The sequence below is a fragment of the Ptiloglossa arizonensis genome, chromosome 5, assembly GCF_051014685.1.
Source record: "Ptiloglossa arizonensis isolate GNS036 chromosome 5, iyPtiAriz1_principal, whole genome shotgun sequence".
Taxonomy (NCBI): domain Eukaryota; kingdom Metazoa; phylum Arthropoda; class Insecta; order Hymenoptera; family Colletidae; genus Ptiloglossa; species Ptiloglossa arizonensis.
Window position 1 is genome coordinate 8,439,596 of NC_135052.1, and position 19,752 is coordinate 8,459,347.

Genomic DNA, 19,752 nt, shown 5'->3' on the forward strand with positions numbered 1-19,752 from the left:
CTGAATTTATTATGACTTGCCTACGGATAAATTGTTCCTTAATTATTTATAATTTTTTAAATTGTATGTATTCTATCAATAATTTTACCCGCTTCTCGAAAAGATTTCCCTTCTGAATACAATTTTATGATCAGTTTTCGCATTGTTATATCTGTTTCTTTTCCTTTGCCAACTATTTCGATATTAATACTAAAACAATAGCTAACAAACAGTCATTTGCACTTTAATTCCTTAGCAACCGCATATCGAAAAGTGTTTAGTGGGGCTTTCCATCAATAATTCCAACTTATATAGACCCACGGAATTTTAAAAATTCACTATGTGTATGCTCAATTTTGTGTTGATAAAACTTCAGTAATTTTACATTTTCATTTAAATTTAAATAAATACTTAATGTTATTTCGTTTTTCTTTAGTTAACTGTCGATTAAACGGTACTATGACATATATACTGTGTTCTCACTTTCAAATATACATGATTTAATTGATTTTCCCGTCAATGTTCACCAGCACATGGTGTATGCTCAATTTTGTGAGTGACTGTACTATGTATTGATGAAATCTGACCTACAGGCAATAGCTTGACTAACCATTGTTTACATTTCGAAACTGCTCACGATTTCAATGTTAAAAAATTGTTATACTGTTCGATAACAATTTGTACATATTAATATGCAGGCGTGTGTAGTCTACTTGACTATAATACAGTAATAAAGTAAAGAAAGTATGTATATATGTACCGGTCCTTTTAACGATAGAAAATAACTCCTTTATTGTGGCAAACACTTTTGTATTCGATTATTAACATGTCTGACCACGTGAATTTTCTTTAACGTTACTTGTGAGTTTTATCTTATTTAAAGCATAGATTCTATTGCAAGGTAAGCAAACTATAAACTGGTATTCGTTTTCTAACCTATTGTTTTTTCTTTATACATATATATTTAGGCAATATGTTAACAATAGATAAATATATTTAAATAATATAACAAAAAACTTTACTTACAAAATCTTCTTTTGTTTTTTATAAATGACTTGATTTATTTTCTTTATAGATCTTAATATCATTATTTGTAATTTATATCTAATGTAAAGTCCGAATATTGTATTTTACTAATAATATTGTCATTTCCACTATCTATCCTTAATTAAAAAGTTCTACTTTTGGCATCTATATTTTTAAGTTGTTATTTTTGTTAATTTGTTGCATATAACAAATAATATTATTTCAATTCATTAAATTATGTTTTTTAATGTTGTTTATCAGGTTTACTTGTAAAAACTTAATAGAAAAGATACTTAAAATGGATAATAATGGAAAAAAACAAACTGGCGTGGGAAGGGGAAGTTTGCTTTTAACATTGATAAAAAAAAAAAATGAAGCTGAAGCCAAAGCTGCAGCCACAGCCACAGCCACAGCTACAGCCACAGCCACAGCTACAGCTACAGCCACAGCCGCAGCCGCAGCCACAGCCACAGCCACAACCACAGAAGCAGATGCAACTCAATCTTTACTAATGCCTAGTTCTATAGCTGAAAGTTCAATTGTCACTTCTGCAATAACAAAAGGAAGGGGTAGTTTCTTACATGCAATTAAAGCAAAAATGTCTGAAACAATTACTTCCAAACCAATTTCAATCTCTGGTCAAGGTAGAGGAGCATCTATACTTAGTCGAATTAAAACTATTAGGTATGTGTTTCAAAATACAAATGAATTATAAAATATGAGAAGACAAGTGTAACACGTTAATACATTAAATATTTCAAAGAGTGATACTTGTTACACTTAACTTATTACTAAGATATAAACAGTTATAAATGTCATTCAATCAAATTTGTTTATAAAATAAAAACTTTGTTGCATTTTCATCATACTAATATATGTCTTTATAGTTCAGATAGACAGACTGTTGAACAGCCATGTATTCCTGTACCACCCAGTGATGATGCAGGAGTGCTAGGTAAATTGTCAGATATTACGATACAAGATACTACTCATACCTCTAGATTATCATATCAAAGTGAACAAGTTTCCAAACAGATTACAGTAGGAAAACCGTAAGTGTTAATATTTATGAGTAATACACATCTGCTAGATCACTTCATAAGATTGATAGAACAAATTACAAAATAGTAACAAACTTTTAGGATACAATTAAGTGCAAATTATATAAATCTCAAATTATTAGCTGGAAAAGGTATGCATACATATGAAATAAAGTTCTCTCCTAACCTTGAGTCAAGGATACTACGTGCAAAACTTCTTAATCAACACTCAGAAGTACTTGGACGAACAAAAGTGTTTGATGGTGTGATACTCTATTTACCTCACAAATTAAAAGATAATGTAAGTAATAATAGTAATAACCAAAAATAAATACATAAATGTATATAACTTGCGATTTTTAGATAACTATTTATCACTCTTTACATCCTATGGATGGGTCTACAGTAACATTGACGCTAATATATAAGAAAGAACAAACTATGACTGAGAATATTTCATTTTTTAACATTTTACTTGGTCGTGTTATGCGAGCTCTTAGTTTAGTTCGCATTGGTCAACACAATTTTAACCCAAGGGGTATACACTCCGTGCCACAACATAAGCTGGAAGTATGGCCAGGTTATGTCACAGCTATTAACAAATATGAAGGAGGATTAAAGCTGTGTATAGATGCAAAGCATCGTGTCATGCGTACAGAAACAGTGCGTGATATAATGTAAGATTTACAAATAATTTTTTGAGTGTTATAAAATCAATCTAACTTAATTATAAACCATTATGATACAGGGTTTCTTATGGAAATAAATCTAATTTTAAAGATAAAATAATGAAAGAATTAATTGAATTATCTGTTTTCACAAGATATAATAATAAAACTTATCGTGTTGATGACATTGCATGGGATAAAAATCCAACATGTACATTTGACAAAGGAGGTGAGAAAATTACTTTAATAAATTATTATAAACTGCACTGGAATTTAGAAATAAAAGATACAAAACAGCCACTTCTGGTTAATTGTGCTAAAACTAGATTGTCTGATGGCAGAGTGAGTAATTTTTTAAATATCTTTGTTATGTGAACATAAAATTTGAATCTTAATCACCTCCAATTCTGCAAATTTGAAATATAGATCGCAGAAAAATTGATTCTGTTAGTCCCTGAGTTATGTTACATAGCAAGTCTGACTGATAGTATACGTTCAGACTTTAAAACAATGAAGGATCTAGATATAATAACTAAAATAACACCTAATGCTCGCCGCGATATATATAGACATTTTGTACAAGAGGTAGAAAATAACGAGATTCCACGAAACATATTAGCTGAATGGGGTTTACAGTTGGAAACGGATCTAATCGATTTTACTGGAAGACAGTTTGAACCTCAAGAGATAGTCTTCGGTAATAACAAAAAATATACACCACCATCTAACAGACCTGCAGATTGGAGTTCTGCACTTTGTAGGAGTGTTATGTTACGGACTGTAAGTATTCTGTGTGTACATAACTTATTAACATAGCATTGTCTTCAATATAATAATTGTATTTTAGCCTCACTTAAATCATTGGTGTATCTTGTATTGTCAAAAGGACATAAGATGTACACAGGAATTTATTATAATGTTCAAAAATGTGTCAAAAGCTATGGGTATGTTTGTTAATGAACCACGTATGATTTGTTTAAAAGATGACAGAATAGAAACATACGTAAAAGAATTACGTACCAATATCTTAACAACAGTAAATTTAATGGTCATTGTATTTCCTACAAATCGAACTGACAGGTATTCTGCAGTAAAAAGGTATCTAATTTGTACATTTTAAAAGATGTCATTGTGCACATATTAAAATCATTATTTCCGATTACAATTATATTATTTGTTACTTAGAGTGTGCTGCGTAGAAATGCCTATACCTTCTCAAGTAATTATGTCTAGTACTATTTCTCGTGGTGATAAATTGAAAAGTATAACGGAAAAAATTGCTTTGCAAATTAACTGTAAATTAGGTGGAGCACTTTGGGCATTGGCTATACCAATGGTAAGAAATACATATTTATAACCTTAACTTTATTTTTAAATATAGACACAAATACTATGTTACTGCATTAGGAAAATTGCATGATATGTGGAATAGATGTATATCATGCAGGTGCTGGTCAATCGACAAAAGGAAGCGTTGCAGGGTTTGTAGCAAGCCTTGATAGGCTACTAACAACTTGGCACAGTAAAATTTGTCTACAAGGTCAACATCAAGAACTAGTTGATATGCTACAGCTTTGCTTAATTTCAGCGATAAAAGCTTACTATAAGGTAATTAATCATTAATATTGTATACAATACATGCTTTGAAAGTTTTCAGTATTACATTTTTTATTACAGCATAATAAACGGTACCCAGATCGTATTATCGTATACCGAGATGGTGTTGGTCAAGGTCAAATACAAACTGTTGCTAACTATGAAGTAAAACAAATGTTAGCAGCCTTTCAAAATATAGAATCAAGTTATCAGCCAACATTAACTGTTATAATAGTTCACAAACGTATTAATACTCGATTATTTGCAAAAACTGTAAGTTTTCAATTAAAAAAGCAAGTTCAAATGAATTAACAAATCGTGCTGTTTAATCATGCAAATTTAATTATGTTTATTAGTCTATCGGCTTGGATAATCCTCCACCAGGAACAATTGTAAGTTCTGTTATTACAAAACCTGAACTTTATAATTTCTTTTTGGTTTCCCAAAATATACGATTCGGTACAGTGTCACCAACACATTATATTGTTGTCTATGACAATAAAAATATGAAGATTGAACATATACAACGACTAACATACAAACTTTGCCACTTGTATTATAATTGGCCTGGTACTATAAAAGTTCCAGCTCCTTGTCAGTATGCACATAAACTTGTTACTCTTGTTGGGCAAAATATACAAATGGAACCTCATCAATCGCTTTCTAATACGTTGTATTACTTATAAGGTATTTTTATTCATGACTGATTCATTTTATTAAATATTATTGCACATATTGTAGTATCCCTTTCATAATAGACCTATAATGTTTGTACATATATCCTTACTCTTCACTTTTTTCTTTTATTTTGAATAATATTAAATATAATACATAACAAATTTTATTTCATAAAGTTAATAAATTTTATTATTTTTTTAGTCACTATTTCTCACTAAATGTACCTTAAATTCACATAAATATAAATATTGTATTTTGATCTATACAAATTACAAATTATATCAACTCTCGTAATACCGACGGTTTGGGCAATCACGGAAGAAATTACGCCGAGGTCCGAACAGACCCGTAATTTGATCTCGCTTTCACAAATATTTCGAATAAAAATTCCATTACTTTATCGTACTTTAACTTCCAAGCAAAGTTATACTAACGACATAATCGAGTAATACAAGTTTGTCCGGGTCCGGAAAGACCCAGACGTGATACGGCTTGGATTAATATAACTTAAGATGTATTTTTATATTAATATTATAACACGTACTATTCGACTCTCGTGTACAAAATGGTTAAAGAAAATTTATTGTACGCCAATACAATACAAATAAACGTTTTATATTTTTTTATAGAATTAGAATCACTGTAGTTAATTATTTGAATCTTATACACATATTTTTCGTCCATTATCACATTGTTTACCATGATTATTAACTATAAAGCTAATGCTTTAAATAATCTGGAAACTCTAAACACGCGGTATGAATCACAAATTAAAAAAAAGCGTTGAGACTCGGTTTAATACGAACTCTGGACCTTGTGTATGAATATCTAATATTTCAGCGACTTTATCAAACGCGTGCTTTATTTAATCTACATATTATAATAGGACCATTGATTTACACGAATAGTATATCGGCCATATTTGTTCTTTGATTTAATGTAAATTTAACCACCTCTAGGTTTAATTTTAAAGTTGTGCAACATAACAAATCACTTTTTATTAGAAACTATATTTTCATCAACACTATTAAAAACGATTAGTGTGACCGATTAGTGTAATGGAATTTATTTATGTGCTTACGTATGTGTTTACAAACGACCCTGCCGATGAGGATCCAATACCTAGAACGACGCGAGTAAAATGCGTGTATCCATAGTCGTCCACCTTGACTTAAAAGCACGCATATATGTTCGTGCAAGCGCACGTCTCTATATTACGACGCCCTATGTCAGTGTGAGACATTAAAGGAAGCAGTGGCGTAACAAATATTATGATGGTTGAAAATTGTATCATAGTCTGTGTCGTACATGTTTTCAATTATGTTGATACTTTTCGTAGTTGTGTTAAGTCATTCATTGTTCAATAGATGCATAAATGCATCACTTTCACTGATAACCCGTTAAATACTTTTTAACGTTTAAAATAAAATGGTCCTCGAATTCACATACAATTTAATCTACGATTAAAATCCAATCGAAATCCAACCTAAATATGCCCGTAATATAATTGTGTGTACCATTGCCAGAGCTGGTTAACATTTAAAATGGAAGTAATTAAAAAATACTATTTTGAGTAGCAAATGTTCAAATACATATATGCAAATAAACTAGTATTTCAAATGTAATATGAAAACTTAAGAAATAAAATAATTTTATTCCAGTAACAAAATGAAGCAAAAATATTTTACTTTAGTTAGTATTTTCAAAGTGTCAATTGACTATTTTATTGCCTATCTTGAAGTATGAAAAATATTTCAAGTACCTTATCACATTGAAAACAAGACTAAAATAGCTTGAGAATCAGAGCTGAGTGAATTTTGAAATAGAAGTATTGAAAATATTATTTTATATAATGGAAATTAAAGCAAATGCAAATAAAATAATCCATAGAACATAAAAATTGAGAAATAACAAAGTTATATTTGAAAAATTTGAAATAATTCGCAACAATAAAAATTTTAGGAAGGGAGAATGGAAAGAAAAGTATTAAATCTGATCACAAATCATATATTCAAAATTCAATTGTATAAATCTTTCTTTTAATCAAACTGCATATGTGTTTTCTTACAAACTCAAAGAGTATACAAATTTGAAGACAGATCTAAATTATTACAAACTCTTAAGGCTTATCTCCTTTCAATGAAAAAAGATTAGAGTCATGCACCAATTGGAGCTCTTGACACTTGAATGTGTAATGTAAAAAAAGTTTTCAAGTTGGTGGTCTAAAAAAGTTTCTATATAAAATTTTACTAAATTTTAGTTCATATAAATTTGCTTTAGACTTATTTTTATTACCAGAAGATATTTAAAATATTTTAAGTATTCGAGAATTAGAAAGAAATTAAAATTAATTATTTTTATTTTATTTGTTCATTATTTAAATAAAACCATTTTCTTATTAAACTTTCTTGTTGTATTTAAAATGCTATTTTAGTCGCATTCTGTTTGGCGACTGTTATTTAAAATAGTATCTAGGTCTGGCTATGTTTATTTCAAATAAACTAGTTCAAATAAAGCTGAATTTTTATTTTCAAAGGAATGCGAGTAAAATAATATTGCCGAATACTATTTCAGGAATTTGATACAAATAAGTAGTATTTCACTTCGATTATAATGGATCGGACATGAAAATAAAATAAATTGTTCATTATTTACTATTTAAAAGGCACATTTTACCCAGCTTTGATCGTCGATAACTTACGTTTCTCAGAAGGATGTAGCGCAACTTGAATGACCTCCGGGAGGATCCACCGCATTGCGGTGTTTAGTCGACACGATAGTTACGCCACTGCAAAGGAACAACCGCATGTGTATGTACGTAAATACGTACGTACGTTCGTGTATTTACAGTCGTGGCGTATCGCGTATCGAGTCGCCGCCGTCGCCGCCATTCGAGCGGTTAGCGCCTGCGTACATCTTGTTTACAACTGCGGAGCTTACCATACACATGACCTTTACAAGATGGACATGAGCGCCTATTTAGCTGTCTATGCGTGCGACGGAAAAAAGTTCAAGATACGTGCGTGTCGTTCGTGAACGTTGACGTGGACGGGAGGAACCACGGAATCGGGTGATCTTTAACTTGGCTATCCAAAAAAATAGTCAAGCCACAGGTTCGTGATCACAAGTGACGCGGTATTTGTCGCTTGCACGCGGGCGGAAGGGGGAAGAGAGGGATGGTGGGTACGAAAGGAGACCCAAATTTTTCACCTCGAGCAGATGTGATTATCGTGAACAGATTTCGCGTGTGTCCGATCGGGAGTTTGCGTTCAAGACAAGGCGTGCACGTTGCCGTGATGTTATTAACGGCACTGTGAACTCCATTCGTGTGTTTCCTTCCGCAAAGTGTTCGATATACAAGGGGTGTGGGAAGAATAGTTCGTGTTCTCGCATCGACCTGGAATGCTGCCGTGTTTTGATGTGCCTACTATTGCGCATGAAAAAATCGTCCTGCCCTTGACAATAGCCTATTTACCCGAAGCAGGCCGCCTTTATACCGCGCCAACCAACGATAACAGGGGTTCAACCACCCACCTGCGTGTGCGTTGTCTGTCCCTCTCTCTTTTTCTCTACCTCTCTACGTATTTCCTCTAAACATACTCGCAAACGAGCAAACAAGTCAGCGGCCAGGAACGCGCGCGCGCGCATGCTTCCGCGTGTGTTGTGTACACGTGAACACGCCCGCGTGTGTCTGTCTCTCTCTCTTGTATCATCGTGTGTACAACCGTTTCTTTATATGTGCCGCCTGTGTATGTATACGCGCCAACCATTGTGGACCACGCAGTAAATTGTGTTATTCGACGCGATAAACAGGTGCACGAGCCTTGTAGCCCAGAAAAACAATTCTCGGAGGTTTAAGTGATTCCCTGATAAAGACGTTCAGGCAAATGTGAAATGCGTAAATGGTGGTGAATATTTTTGACCTTAGGCTGCGTGCAATCCGCCCTGAGATACCAGAGCCACGAATCGTGGCGGGCGAAATTAGACGAAAACGCGTGACAGGTGGAACCCAGACCTACGGAGAACGGCCATCGCAGAAAGCTGAGCAGGTACACGGTCCGTGTTTTCCAAGAATCCGGCACGAAGAGTTTTCGACTTCCATCATAGGATTAACCGTTTCTTAATTCCCTAACCTCGGAAAACGTGGTCAGTCGATAATACACCTTTGTCCGAGCTGCATCGAAAAGACCGATCTATGCGACGCCCTTAGTACACGTTGAGTGCACATGCACCGTGGTGGCGTGTTATTGCTTATTTACCCCCGACACGTGCTTCCACCGTTAGCGTGCTTCGAGTACAACGATATCGACGACGACCTTTTCGCGATAAAAGCAGGACGGCGGACACGTTGCGCGGAAAAAAACAATACAATACGATTATGCGAGTTTTAAGGAAACATTTTTCGAATTCCATCATGTGCGCGAAAATGGTGAAACGTGGTTATACCGATACGAATCTTCTAGTCGTATTCCTCGAATAATAATCGGGAACAGAAGTGTTTTCTCGTACGAGTTTCTTCGACAACGTGGGTGGGATTACGCATTCTGCTACGATGAACTATCAGAATAGCATGTTTTGGTATAAGATGCACGCGATGAATTGATTATCCGCGATCATTTCGTGCTATGTAATGGTACAAAGAAAAGTGTCATTAGAGGACTCGCAAGATTCTTCGCAACGACGGCCTTTTTGATCGTCACCGCGGCGATGTCTTCGGGCAGGGGTTTAGTCTCCCCTTCAGGAGGTCCCGTTGTTCGCTGCGGCCATGTAAAGAAACTAAAGACACAAAAGAAGAAATTCTTCGTCCTGCGAGGCGAGGCGCCAGGATATCCCGCTTGTCTCGAATATTACGATAGCAAAAAGAAGTTCGAGAACAGACAGCCGCCGAAACGTAGCATCATGCTAGACAGCTGCTTTAATATCAATAAACGCGTGGACACCAAACACAAGCACGTTATCGCGTTGTACACGAAAGACGAATGCTTCTGCTTGATTTTCGAGAGCGAAAAAGAGCTGGACGAATGGCTGAAGGAGATGCTTTTACTTCAGAGCGGAGATGTAGCCGATGGAGAGCAACCTCGGCCTATATTTGGTAATGCGCTATTACGGTTTGAATTAGAATTAGACCGCATATTGGAGACGAACGTTTAACGCATGAAAAATTCTTTGATATTTTCGGTTCGCACTCGATGTTCGTAAATACGATACTAAACTCCGATGTGTTGGAGTTTCGGGCCAGTTGTTTACCTGTATTTCAAATGCGTCATTGTCTATAATTTCACGGCAACGAATAAAGAGATCGAGGATGAAAATAAGAATTTATGTTTGCTTTAGCAAATCGAGAAGAAAATTTTCTTAAGCAAATTTTTACTTTTGAATATTTATTTGACGTATATCTAACAAATTATATTAACGTTGACACAATTTCTACTACACACGTATCAGAACAGTTTGTTATTTTTAACAATATTTCGAACGTATTGTATAAAAAAAGAATAATTGTTCCGATACATTTGCAATTATATGTTGATAATGTTCTACAAGTAATTATTATAAAATTTGAAAGTATATAGTTTAATTCAAATATTTAAATAATGTTACATACATCGAGTTTACACGTTCAGAAATATTTTTAATATTCGGTACATGTAAATTGTTAATACATTTTTTTTTAAAAGCATTATGTAATTCTCGTAGTAAGAAAGTTATAATCGTATCGTGGAGCGATATGTTTGTAATAAAACTAAATGTAACGAATGTAATTGGTTTCACAGTACTATGTTATATATTATCAATTATAGTGAGATGTAAACATAACGTTTTATTTCAGAACATGTATGGCAAGTTACAATGCAGAAAAAAGGACTAGGTGAACGAAAGAATATTCATGGTCCCTATAGGCTATGTTTAACTGTTCGAACATTAAGTCTGGTGAAAATTGGGGCAGAGGATAATTCAGATTCTATTGAATTTCCTGTAAGCTCACTATCTTAATAAATGACATAGTCTGAGATTTGTGAAAAAGTTTACTAGATTTAAGAAATGCGATTAATGGAAAATTTGTATTTCATAGCTACATTGCATCAGACGATGCGGGCGTATGAGTCGTATCTTCTATATGGAAGTAGGTCGTTCGGCAGTCACTGGTGGCGGAGAATTGTGGATGGAAGCTGAAGACTGCAACATAACACACAATATGCATGCTGCTATTATGAATGCCATGAGTAATTCTCGTAGCACTAAAGACGACGTGGAACCACGTCAGAGAATGCGTAGCTCCTCTGCGACCGAAGCCAGCAAGCCGATCTTAGTCTTACAACGTCGCCACACTGGACAAAAATTCTATAATTTTTCACCATTAGGTAAGTCTTAATGTTAAGAAATCGTTATCGTTTCTTTATACTCTGACGCAATATTAGTTATGGTTTATTGCAATTTCTTCTCACAATCATTGATCACGGAAACACATTTTCAGTTATGTAAATAAGTTTATTGCGTGTTTATGATATTCTAGTGTTTGATTTTTCTCAAACACTCCACGTTTTATGCAGAAGCACCTTTGTACAGGAAACATCCCCTTACAATTCCTTTTAAATCCATGTGTAAGTTGTTGTCCAAAATATAAATTTCTTTACACTATACCATAACTGTGCTATATTATATGCTTTAAAATATCGGCTGAAACACGATATGTACAATTATAAAGTCAGCTTTAGAATAACACAAATGGGTTGCGGGTATTACAGAAGAACACAGGACGCACAAGGAGCAGGTGGATCCACTGCAGGAACAGGAGCAGTCTAATCAGATTCAGAGTACCTCTTCTTGCAATACAGTCACGGGTCTGTTTTCTGTCATTGTAGTTGTATGCTTTTTCTTTGTCATGACATGTGGGTATCAAAGGGTGATAAATGCGTTTGCAGTTCAGGATAATCGTGTCTAATGTTGAAAAATCATTATTACAAATTCACTACTTATCGTAGAGAAAAAATGTCATTTTTAGATAAACAATTTCTCGACAAAAATTCGTGTTTTCTTGAAAGTTTATTTGGCATCTGTAAAATGGTTATTGCGATGTTCTTTTTATCGATTGCCGTGAAATAATTTCAACAGAACTTGAACGTCAGAAATGCTTCGGGTCTGCTAAATAATTAGCGGACTCGATCGTATTATATTGTGGAATATATATTTCCTTCTGTATAAAAGAATTCGATAATTGTACGATCTTTACGATATATTTGTAATTCCGTAATGTTGTAAGAAAATTGACGAGATTTTATCGATTATCGTGCGAACTTTTATGCGAGTTCCTAGTATTGCACAATATGTTTCAACCTCACGTTGGTAGATATACATACTAACGAGGACGGGTCAAAACAAATATGGACTGAACACTTACGACAAAGAATTATCAAATTTTGTTTAACTTATCAATGGTATTCTCTGTTAGGTAAAAGCATCCGAACAACCGCATTTACAAAATTCGTATATAGTAATCGTAATTTCTTCTATGAGTCCCTTTATCGAATCATCAATACTATCAGCATCGAGTCAATTAAACTTTCTGAAAAATAGACGAAAAGGAAGGTAGTTGTACGACAGTGAGAGCTGTGTGATTTGCAGCCGTTGCTGGTACCGGGGCTGGGACTGCTGGGATTGCCTCGACTAATACCAACTGTGCCACTACTACTAGACGTCGTCATTCGGTAGCGAGTCATCCCCATTCCGTCAATAATTCCCAATCCGTTCATGTCACAACAACAAGCACAACTACAACAACAACTAGCACCACTATCACCATCACTACGACCGCTACCGTGACCACCACAACCACAACCGCGACAATATCCCATCAGAGAACCCTGTCGCTGCCCTTAGCTGCCGTTATTATCAATCAAATGCAATCATCTAAAAGATCAGTTTTACGCTGTATGTATTTTTATTTCGTCATACGATAAGTCAGCAAGAGATATTCTTTGTTTCTCTTTAAGTGTCTCTGCCTCGCTGTGTCCTGTTTTCTATTACCCCCTTTTCTATTTCTTCGTCCGTCGTGTCCGACTTAAGAGTTGCGATAAAATTGCTCGAAAATCGATACTATATTGCTGTTGCGTAATATAATTATGGTCCTTCGCGAGATCGTCGCGATTGCCGTAGATAATGCAAGCTTCTACTCGCATGCGATCAGTTGCATTCGACTTCATAACGAAGTTACGCTTCCTTTTGTTTCTTCCGTTTCTTCCGTTTCTTCGTCGCGCAGAGCGTTCAATGGAATACTTCGCGCAATATTCCTTTCGTGTAACGTTTCTCACGTTACCTTTATTCAATCCGAATGCGACACATTCTTCCTTGATTGTTTTGCAACTTCCTGCGCATCGATTATAATTCCGCCTGATATTTCCCGCCATTTTGGAATCATCTCTTTGATCACTATCCATTGCTTGACCTAAAAATATATGTTTAAATGAATAACAAATTGTATTACATGAATATATGCATAAATATATACAGATATCTATATGGAATCATTTGGATATGCAAACGAACTAACCGCTGCTATGCTGGGAGGATGGATGTTTTTCAAATTTTTATTGCCTGGGCTCGATATTTCGCAACGATGTTTCTGACTAGCATGTTTTTAGGTGCAAACGGCCGCGACAGATGCGACAGCTTACCGTCGAGGGCTCGTACAACCAGCGAGAGTCATCCCGCGTCGGTGTTGAGCCATTCCCGGAATACTCACTTTGTGTCTCACATTCTGAGACCGCATTCGATGTACGTGAGAGGCCTTTCTTATTCGCCACCAATCGCCTCGATGCCTATCAGTCCCGCTTCCGGAGCTTGCTCCACGGATTCCGCGGGCTCGTCCCTCTCGATGGACGATGGTGGTGAAAACGTGTTAGAGGAGGGCACGGTATCCAGATACGGACATTCTTTGACTCCAGACGAGCCGGTCATTCTGGAGGAGAATTGCGACGATTACGCTTCGTGGTCTATGTCACACTCGCATCACAAATATTCGCCAAATTTCAAGTCGCATTCTCCTTCCCAGGTGAGTGGTTCTCAATGTTTCTCGGACGATCGAGGAAGGAGCAGTGAACAGTGATGACGCAACGATATAAATACATGAATAAATCTTACGCGTTTCGATTTTTACACGTTCCGTTCGTTAATGCCAAGCCGAAATTTTTAACTTTCATCATTTTTATTGCATTCCTCGATTTCGTTTACCGACATTGACAAAACGACGAAATAATGACGCGTGTGGTTTACTCTATTGGCAGCAGAGTTCCTATATAGATATGTACAGCCCTTGCGGATCGAGTCCTGGTCGCGGTGGAGCCTACATGCCAATGATTTCAGGGACAGGGCACTCGCATTCGCGGGGGTCATCTCTCGTCGAAGAAACCAGTACTTTACCAGAGGGTTACGTACCTATGGCACCCGTTGGAAACAACGGATATGTCGATATGGATCCTTCGCATAGTCACAACGGCCATTTCTCTGATGATACGTCACAGCACGGTGGCAGTAGCTGTTCTGTTACTTCCGGTACACCTAGCACAGACCTTCGGTTTTCTGAATATCATTTGGACAAAGTATCGAGTTTTCTACCGCCCGGGGAAGATTTACAAGCTAGACCAGCGAGAGCCTATTCCATTGGATCTCGACCAGAACCTGCAAACAGGCATCGTAAGAATAGGTACGAATCTCGTGCGAGTTGCTATATCTCGGACAAGTTTTATTCGTTAAATTTTTGCGAATTTATATAAAATCAGACAAAGGTACATCGACTAATTGTGCACATTTTTATTTTTTTTATTTTTCGTAGGTTGGATATTACTCAACAGGAAGCCAGTAGGGTGCGAGCTTTCTCCGTAGGCAGTAGGTTCAAGAGACCTGATATCGGGAGATTAGCGAACGTGATCACTGCACCATTGCCACCTGGTTCTGAAAATCCGAGTTCCAACAAATCGAACTCGGCCCCGTTGCTGTCCAGTTCTTGGGGACACAACTCTGGTTGTTCCACAACCTCCGAGCGCATGGAAGATCTAATGGAATTGGACTTTACGAAACCCAGTATTTCTACAACACTTCATTCATCGCCTTCGTCTTATTCGCAATCACAATCTCAATCGTACTCATACTCTACTGCCACCGACACCAGTTCCTATGTTGATATGTCTCCTGGACAACCGCCCTCGTCGACCACTGCCCCGTACGTCGATATGAGTCGCATTAATAAGGTACTTAATTAGATTTAATTAGAATCATAGTTATATTATCATAGAGGGTGTACGAATAGAGTTGTTTCAAACATTTAGGATATAGTTCGGCTCACAATCAATGTACGTTAGTGATTATCGATGGTGTGCACGAAGTGATGAATAGATGGAAGAGGTTTTGCTTCTTGGTCTTTATGTTTGCCTGATTTGAATCCCCTGGGTGTCTATTTATGAGAGCAGTTAAAAGAAATTCAGCAAACTATGATACAAGCATATTATTTGTGTATAGTAAACGTTTCGATCTTGGGTTTAATCTAATGATTTTTCAACTATAACAAAAATTATTTATCAAAGAAAACCTAAACTTAAATTTGAATCGTTTATTATAAATAAATCATAATATATGTACTTGTGTCGGCTATTTCCATATTTAATTTCAATTCATAAGCATCGACGTTAATTTCATTTTTTATAATTGAAAAAGTAAAGGATTGCAGACATATGTTTATATGGTCTGTTTTCTTATTTCGATACTTATACCTAAATTGACCAAGCTTTACGATACACCCTGTTCTCGATAACACATACTATCGAGTTGTTATCCATAAGTTTCCAATTGACTTTTGATTAAATTTTATTTAAATCCTCTATTTTCAATGTATATCCTTCGTCGTACTAATAATTTATTTTAATCTTTTCAGATCAATCGTAATAACAATAACAATACAATCACTGCCAATCAAAATCATAGTCATATACATGTGACGTCTTCTGCTTCCACGCATAAACCCGAGTTTACTACTTTGAAGCCAGTGGAAGAAGCAGAAGGTTCATACATGAGAATGGATGGCGTAATGGAGGATTGGTCTCACTCCGATACGAGTCCTAAGTTAATTTCGTCGCCTACGCAAGAAGAATGCGTCCAATCGAACGGACCACCAGGTGATAGAATTCTTTTGAAATTTTTTAATTGTGCAAAATACTTCAGAATTATAGGTATAAACTTAGCCGGTTAATAGAACTTGCAGAACGAAATAAAAAAGAATCAACTCATGGATTAATTGTTTTTGCAATATTCAGTTTCTTTAATTTAGAGGTAAGTTTCGTGAAGACCCATTCAGTATAAACACAAGTTAACAAGGAAGTCACATGAAGTATTACGTTCACACCTTAATGGAATTGAAATTGTATAGTACTGTCTAACCAGAGGAATATCTATTGACTTGGAATCTAGAAAATTGAATATAAAAAAAAATGATTAGTTTGCGAACGAGCGTTTATTGAAAGGTTACTTGATTTTTAATCGTTGCAGAAAAATAAAGATTATTTCATTCAACTTTTTTCTTTGCCGTATTTTTCTATCATCAATCGTATATGAGATATATTCTGTACAATTTGTACGATTCATCTAGTATATAGTGAGAAATTATATTTACTAGAATGTTTACAGTTTTATATATACGATAATACTATAATCCTTTCGATACCAACGTAAATAGTACATAGTTACTATACATGATTCTAAACGAGTAAAAATATAATAAAAAGTCAGTTAAATTCTCGTCACGCTAAAGAGACAAATGTTTCAGGCCAGTTGTTAGAACATTCACAGGTAATATTCTTATTTCGATCTACCTTTGTCAAATTATTTTTCACGAGTTCTAACGGTTAAGTTTCTACTTACAATTTTGAAATATTTTATATAAATTTACGAATCGATTCTTGGTTTTTATTCCTTAGAATCGTTGTTCCTTTATCAACTCATAGAGGTTACTTGCGTTTCAGGGGTCACGAGAACGGCACCAGTCGATCTTCCGCGGCGCCCACCCGTCGATTATGTCGAGATGAACTTTAAATCGAGAACAATCTTAGAACAAGACTACATAAATATGAATATGAGTAATCGAAACAACCGTAAATCATCAACGCGGACAGGTAATCGGAAGGAGAAGTTGCGCTCTCAACCGATCGCGATCCAAGCTAGCAACAAACCTATAAAAGCGCCTAGTTTCTTACCTCTGAACGGAAGCCCGGAATCGGAAAGCTTGTCGAGTACTCCTGCCTCGCCCCCGCGGGCAACACCGACCGGTTCCTCAGCGACTATCTTCCCTTTCTCCTTGAACAGTCCCCAATCGCCCGAGAAATCTTTCATTCATCAAAAGAATAACGACGATTTGTCCGAGTTGAATATGACTTCCAAGACTACCGACTGCGCCATCGTGGAGCCCGCGAGTAGGATCAACACTGTGAACAATTCCGTTACAGTAACGGAAGCGAACAACACTTTGCCCAACAAAGTAATCAACGATAGACCGGCCAGCCCCGCGGGGAAGGATAATCAAGTAAATCGAGTGATATCGAATTTGTTGGCCTCGCAAGACAATATATTGAACGCCGTAACGAAGAAGTTCGCCGATTTGAACTTGTCGAAGCCACGTTTGATTACCGCGTCACCTAACACCAGCTCTACGTTGTCCGGATTTAAGGCAACCGTTGAAAATCCAATCGTCGAGAAACAACCGTCGTCTCCAAAATTGTCGGACGAGACACCAACACCTACGGCCACGCCAAGCCCGTTAGAGAACGAGAGTTACGACAAGCTGCAGCAATCGGATGCGTCGATTTTGCACTACGCTAGTCTCGATCTTCCCGAGATCGGTAGCACGGCGCCAGTTTCGCCGGCGTCGCAGGAGAGTTTCAATTACGCCGAGATCGATTTCGAAAAACTGAAGCAAAATTAAAACGCCATCTTGGATGCGTCTAGTAGCTATATCGGTGTAAATACGGCGCGTCACGTAACGCGGGAAGCATCCAGCAGGATTGGCTCGTTGCCCTGTCCGTTCTCAACGTTGCGAACGAGCAGACAGGGCAATCGATCGTTCTAACATTGGCGGAGTCGGATTAATCAGTAGCAGGGTGTCGGATACGAACTGTAAATAGTAAATTCTTTTTATCCCAACCTTGAGCCGTGATCATGTTTTATCAATCATGTAGTCCTGACTTCCTGAAGGCAAGATTAGTGCCTATACTTCTGGTTAAACTGTATCGGATATATATATATTGTTCATTTTTTATCCGCATGTAGCGACTATGTTGCAAAGTTGTGCACCATGTTGAAGCGAGTTTTTGAACGTTTGATGTTCGGGGACGTTGATTTGCTTTCCTTTTTTTTAAGCGAAATATTTTGATAAGATGTATCGATATTGCCTGCGAATTTGAAATTTTATCTCGTTCAAGTTGTTTTATTGATCGAATGTTATCACGAAGAGTATTCTTATGATTAGTAAAGCGCAGAATGTTTTCAATCCGAGGAAATATTGAATAGTCCTTATCGGCTATTTTAAATGGTATTTTTTAGATGTTATAGCGATGAACGTAACTGGTATTATTAATCATGTTAATTTTAGAAAATTCGAGTAGAAATCGAGCGAAACGTGGAACGATACACTACCAGAAACATGAGTACTAATTGCGAGCACACGAGAGTAGCGTTGTTTCTTCACGGAAGGGGCTACGTGTTGCTCGCCAATGTTGGATCGATACAAGTCACGGAACTCGTATTCGAAACAGATAGACGGCCCTCGAAGTGAAGTATACACATGTGTTATCATGCTTTTTCGTATAAATTATGAATTGCCGAAATTACTGTCAGATTCGTTCACACGTACATCTTAGGTGCGCGCACGATACACAGATACACACGCATTTACAGGGTATTCTGTAAAAGATGGTACAACCAGAAAGAGAGAGTGAGAGAGGGAGAGGAAGAGAGAAAGAGAGACGATTGGTTGTGTAAAAATAAATGTAACCAGTCCTTACGATGTTGTTACTGAGGGTAGAAGAGAAAATATTTCTTAATACTACCACGTTTTATGGGTTCGATTTTATGACATACTTCTCCTCGCATACAGTTTAAGGATAGTTCGGTTATAAATTATATCATATCGTGTATATACATATGCATTGTCTAAATGATGCTATATGTCTATGTATATGCGTATGTATGTGTGTGTCTGTATACATATGTATATGTATATATATATAGCATTAATAAGTATATTAATGATGAATAAAGCAGTATATATTGCTGTTCTTCATTATACATGTAATCCTTATAAAGTAACTCCTTCTTCTTTGAAGGTTTTTTGAGAAATGACACGTTAATTGTATCGCTGTATAATAATGTTGTTGTAAGTGTACATTGTCAGATTTAAGATTATTATTTTGACTGACACTAGCTGAAGTAAGTTTTATTTCATTTGAAGTATAGGTGAAATCATTTTTTGTTGCAGATTAACAAAATGTCCGTCCACTCGAAATAGATCGCGTTGTATAACTATTAGTTTCTCGGTAAAAGGAGTTTTGTTTGATTTAAAATATTAACATGTAAATATAGACTCTTTTACAAATTAAATACTTGGAGGATTTTATTATTTTGTGAACGTAGATTTACATCGTATCTTTTTATGAAATTCTCGGAACGATCGAATATTCGAGAACAGAATCAACGAACCGTATAAATGTATCGATATTATGAGTTAA

The 19,752-nt window shown here is 35.9% G+C and overlaps 2 protein-coding genes across 7 annotated transcripts; both read left to right on the top strand.

Annotated features, from left to right (window-relative positions):
- Positions 1-746: 746 nt before the first annotated feature.
- Positions 747-6,553, top strand: Ago3 (Argonaute 3). Of its 2 annotated transcripts, XM_076312518.1 has the most exons (12): positions 747-880; positions 1,267-1,689; positions 1,893-2,057; positions 2,148-2,346; positions 2,409-2,722; positions 2,794-3,055; positions 3,140-3,493; positions 3,561-3,811; positions 3,899-4,049; positions 4,121-4,321; positions 4,391-4,582; positions 4,666-6,553. In XM_076312518.1, exons 2-12 carry the CDS (start codon positions 1,304-1,306, stop codon positions 4,993-4,995), a joined length of 2,805 nt encoding a protein of 934 aa, XP_076168633.1. In that variant the 5' UTR covers positions 747-880; positions 1,267-1,303; the 3' UTR covers positions 4,996-6,553. The 2 variants fall into 2 exon arrangements, with proteins under 2 accessions (XP_076168633.1, XP_076168631.1); XM_076312516.1 differs by lacking the exon at positions 747-880 and having other exon boundaries at positions 1,175-1,689.
- A 1,387-nt stretch (positions 6,554-7,940) lies between these two features.
- On the top strand, positions 7,941-19,290 carry Chico (insulin receptor substrate 1 chico). Of its 5 annotated transcripts, none has more exons than XM_076312511.1 (10): positions 7,941-10,079; positions 10,818-10,963; positions 11,061-11,349; positions 11,734-11,829; positions 12,611-12,916; positions 13,627-14,036; positions 14,269-14,687; positions 14,817-15,231; positions 15,912-16,152; positions 16,996-19,290. In XM_076312511.1, exons 1-10 carry the CDS (start codon positions 9,695-9,697, stop codon positions 17,949-17,951), a joined length of 3,663 nt encoding a protein of 1,220 aa, XP_076168626.1. In that variant the 5' UTR covers positions 7,941-9,694; the 3' UTR covers positions 17,952-19,290. The 5 variants fall into 5 exon arrangements, with proteins under 5 accessions (XP_076168626.1, XP_076168627.1, XP_076168628.1 ...); XM_076312512.1 differs by having other exon boundaries at positions 14,272-14,687; XM_076312513.1 differs by lacking the exon at positions 12,611-12,916 and having other exon boundaries at positions 7,942-10,079.
- The last annotated feature ends 462 nt before the right edge of the window (positions 19,291-19,752 follow it).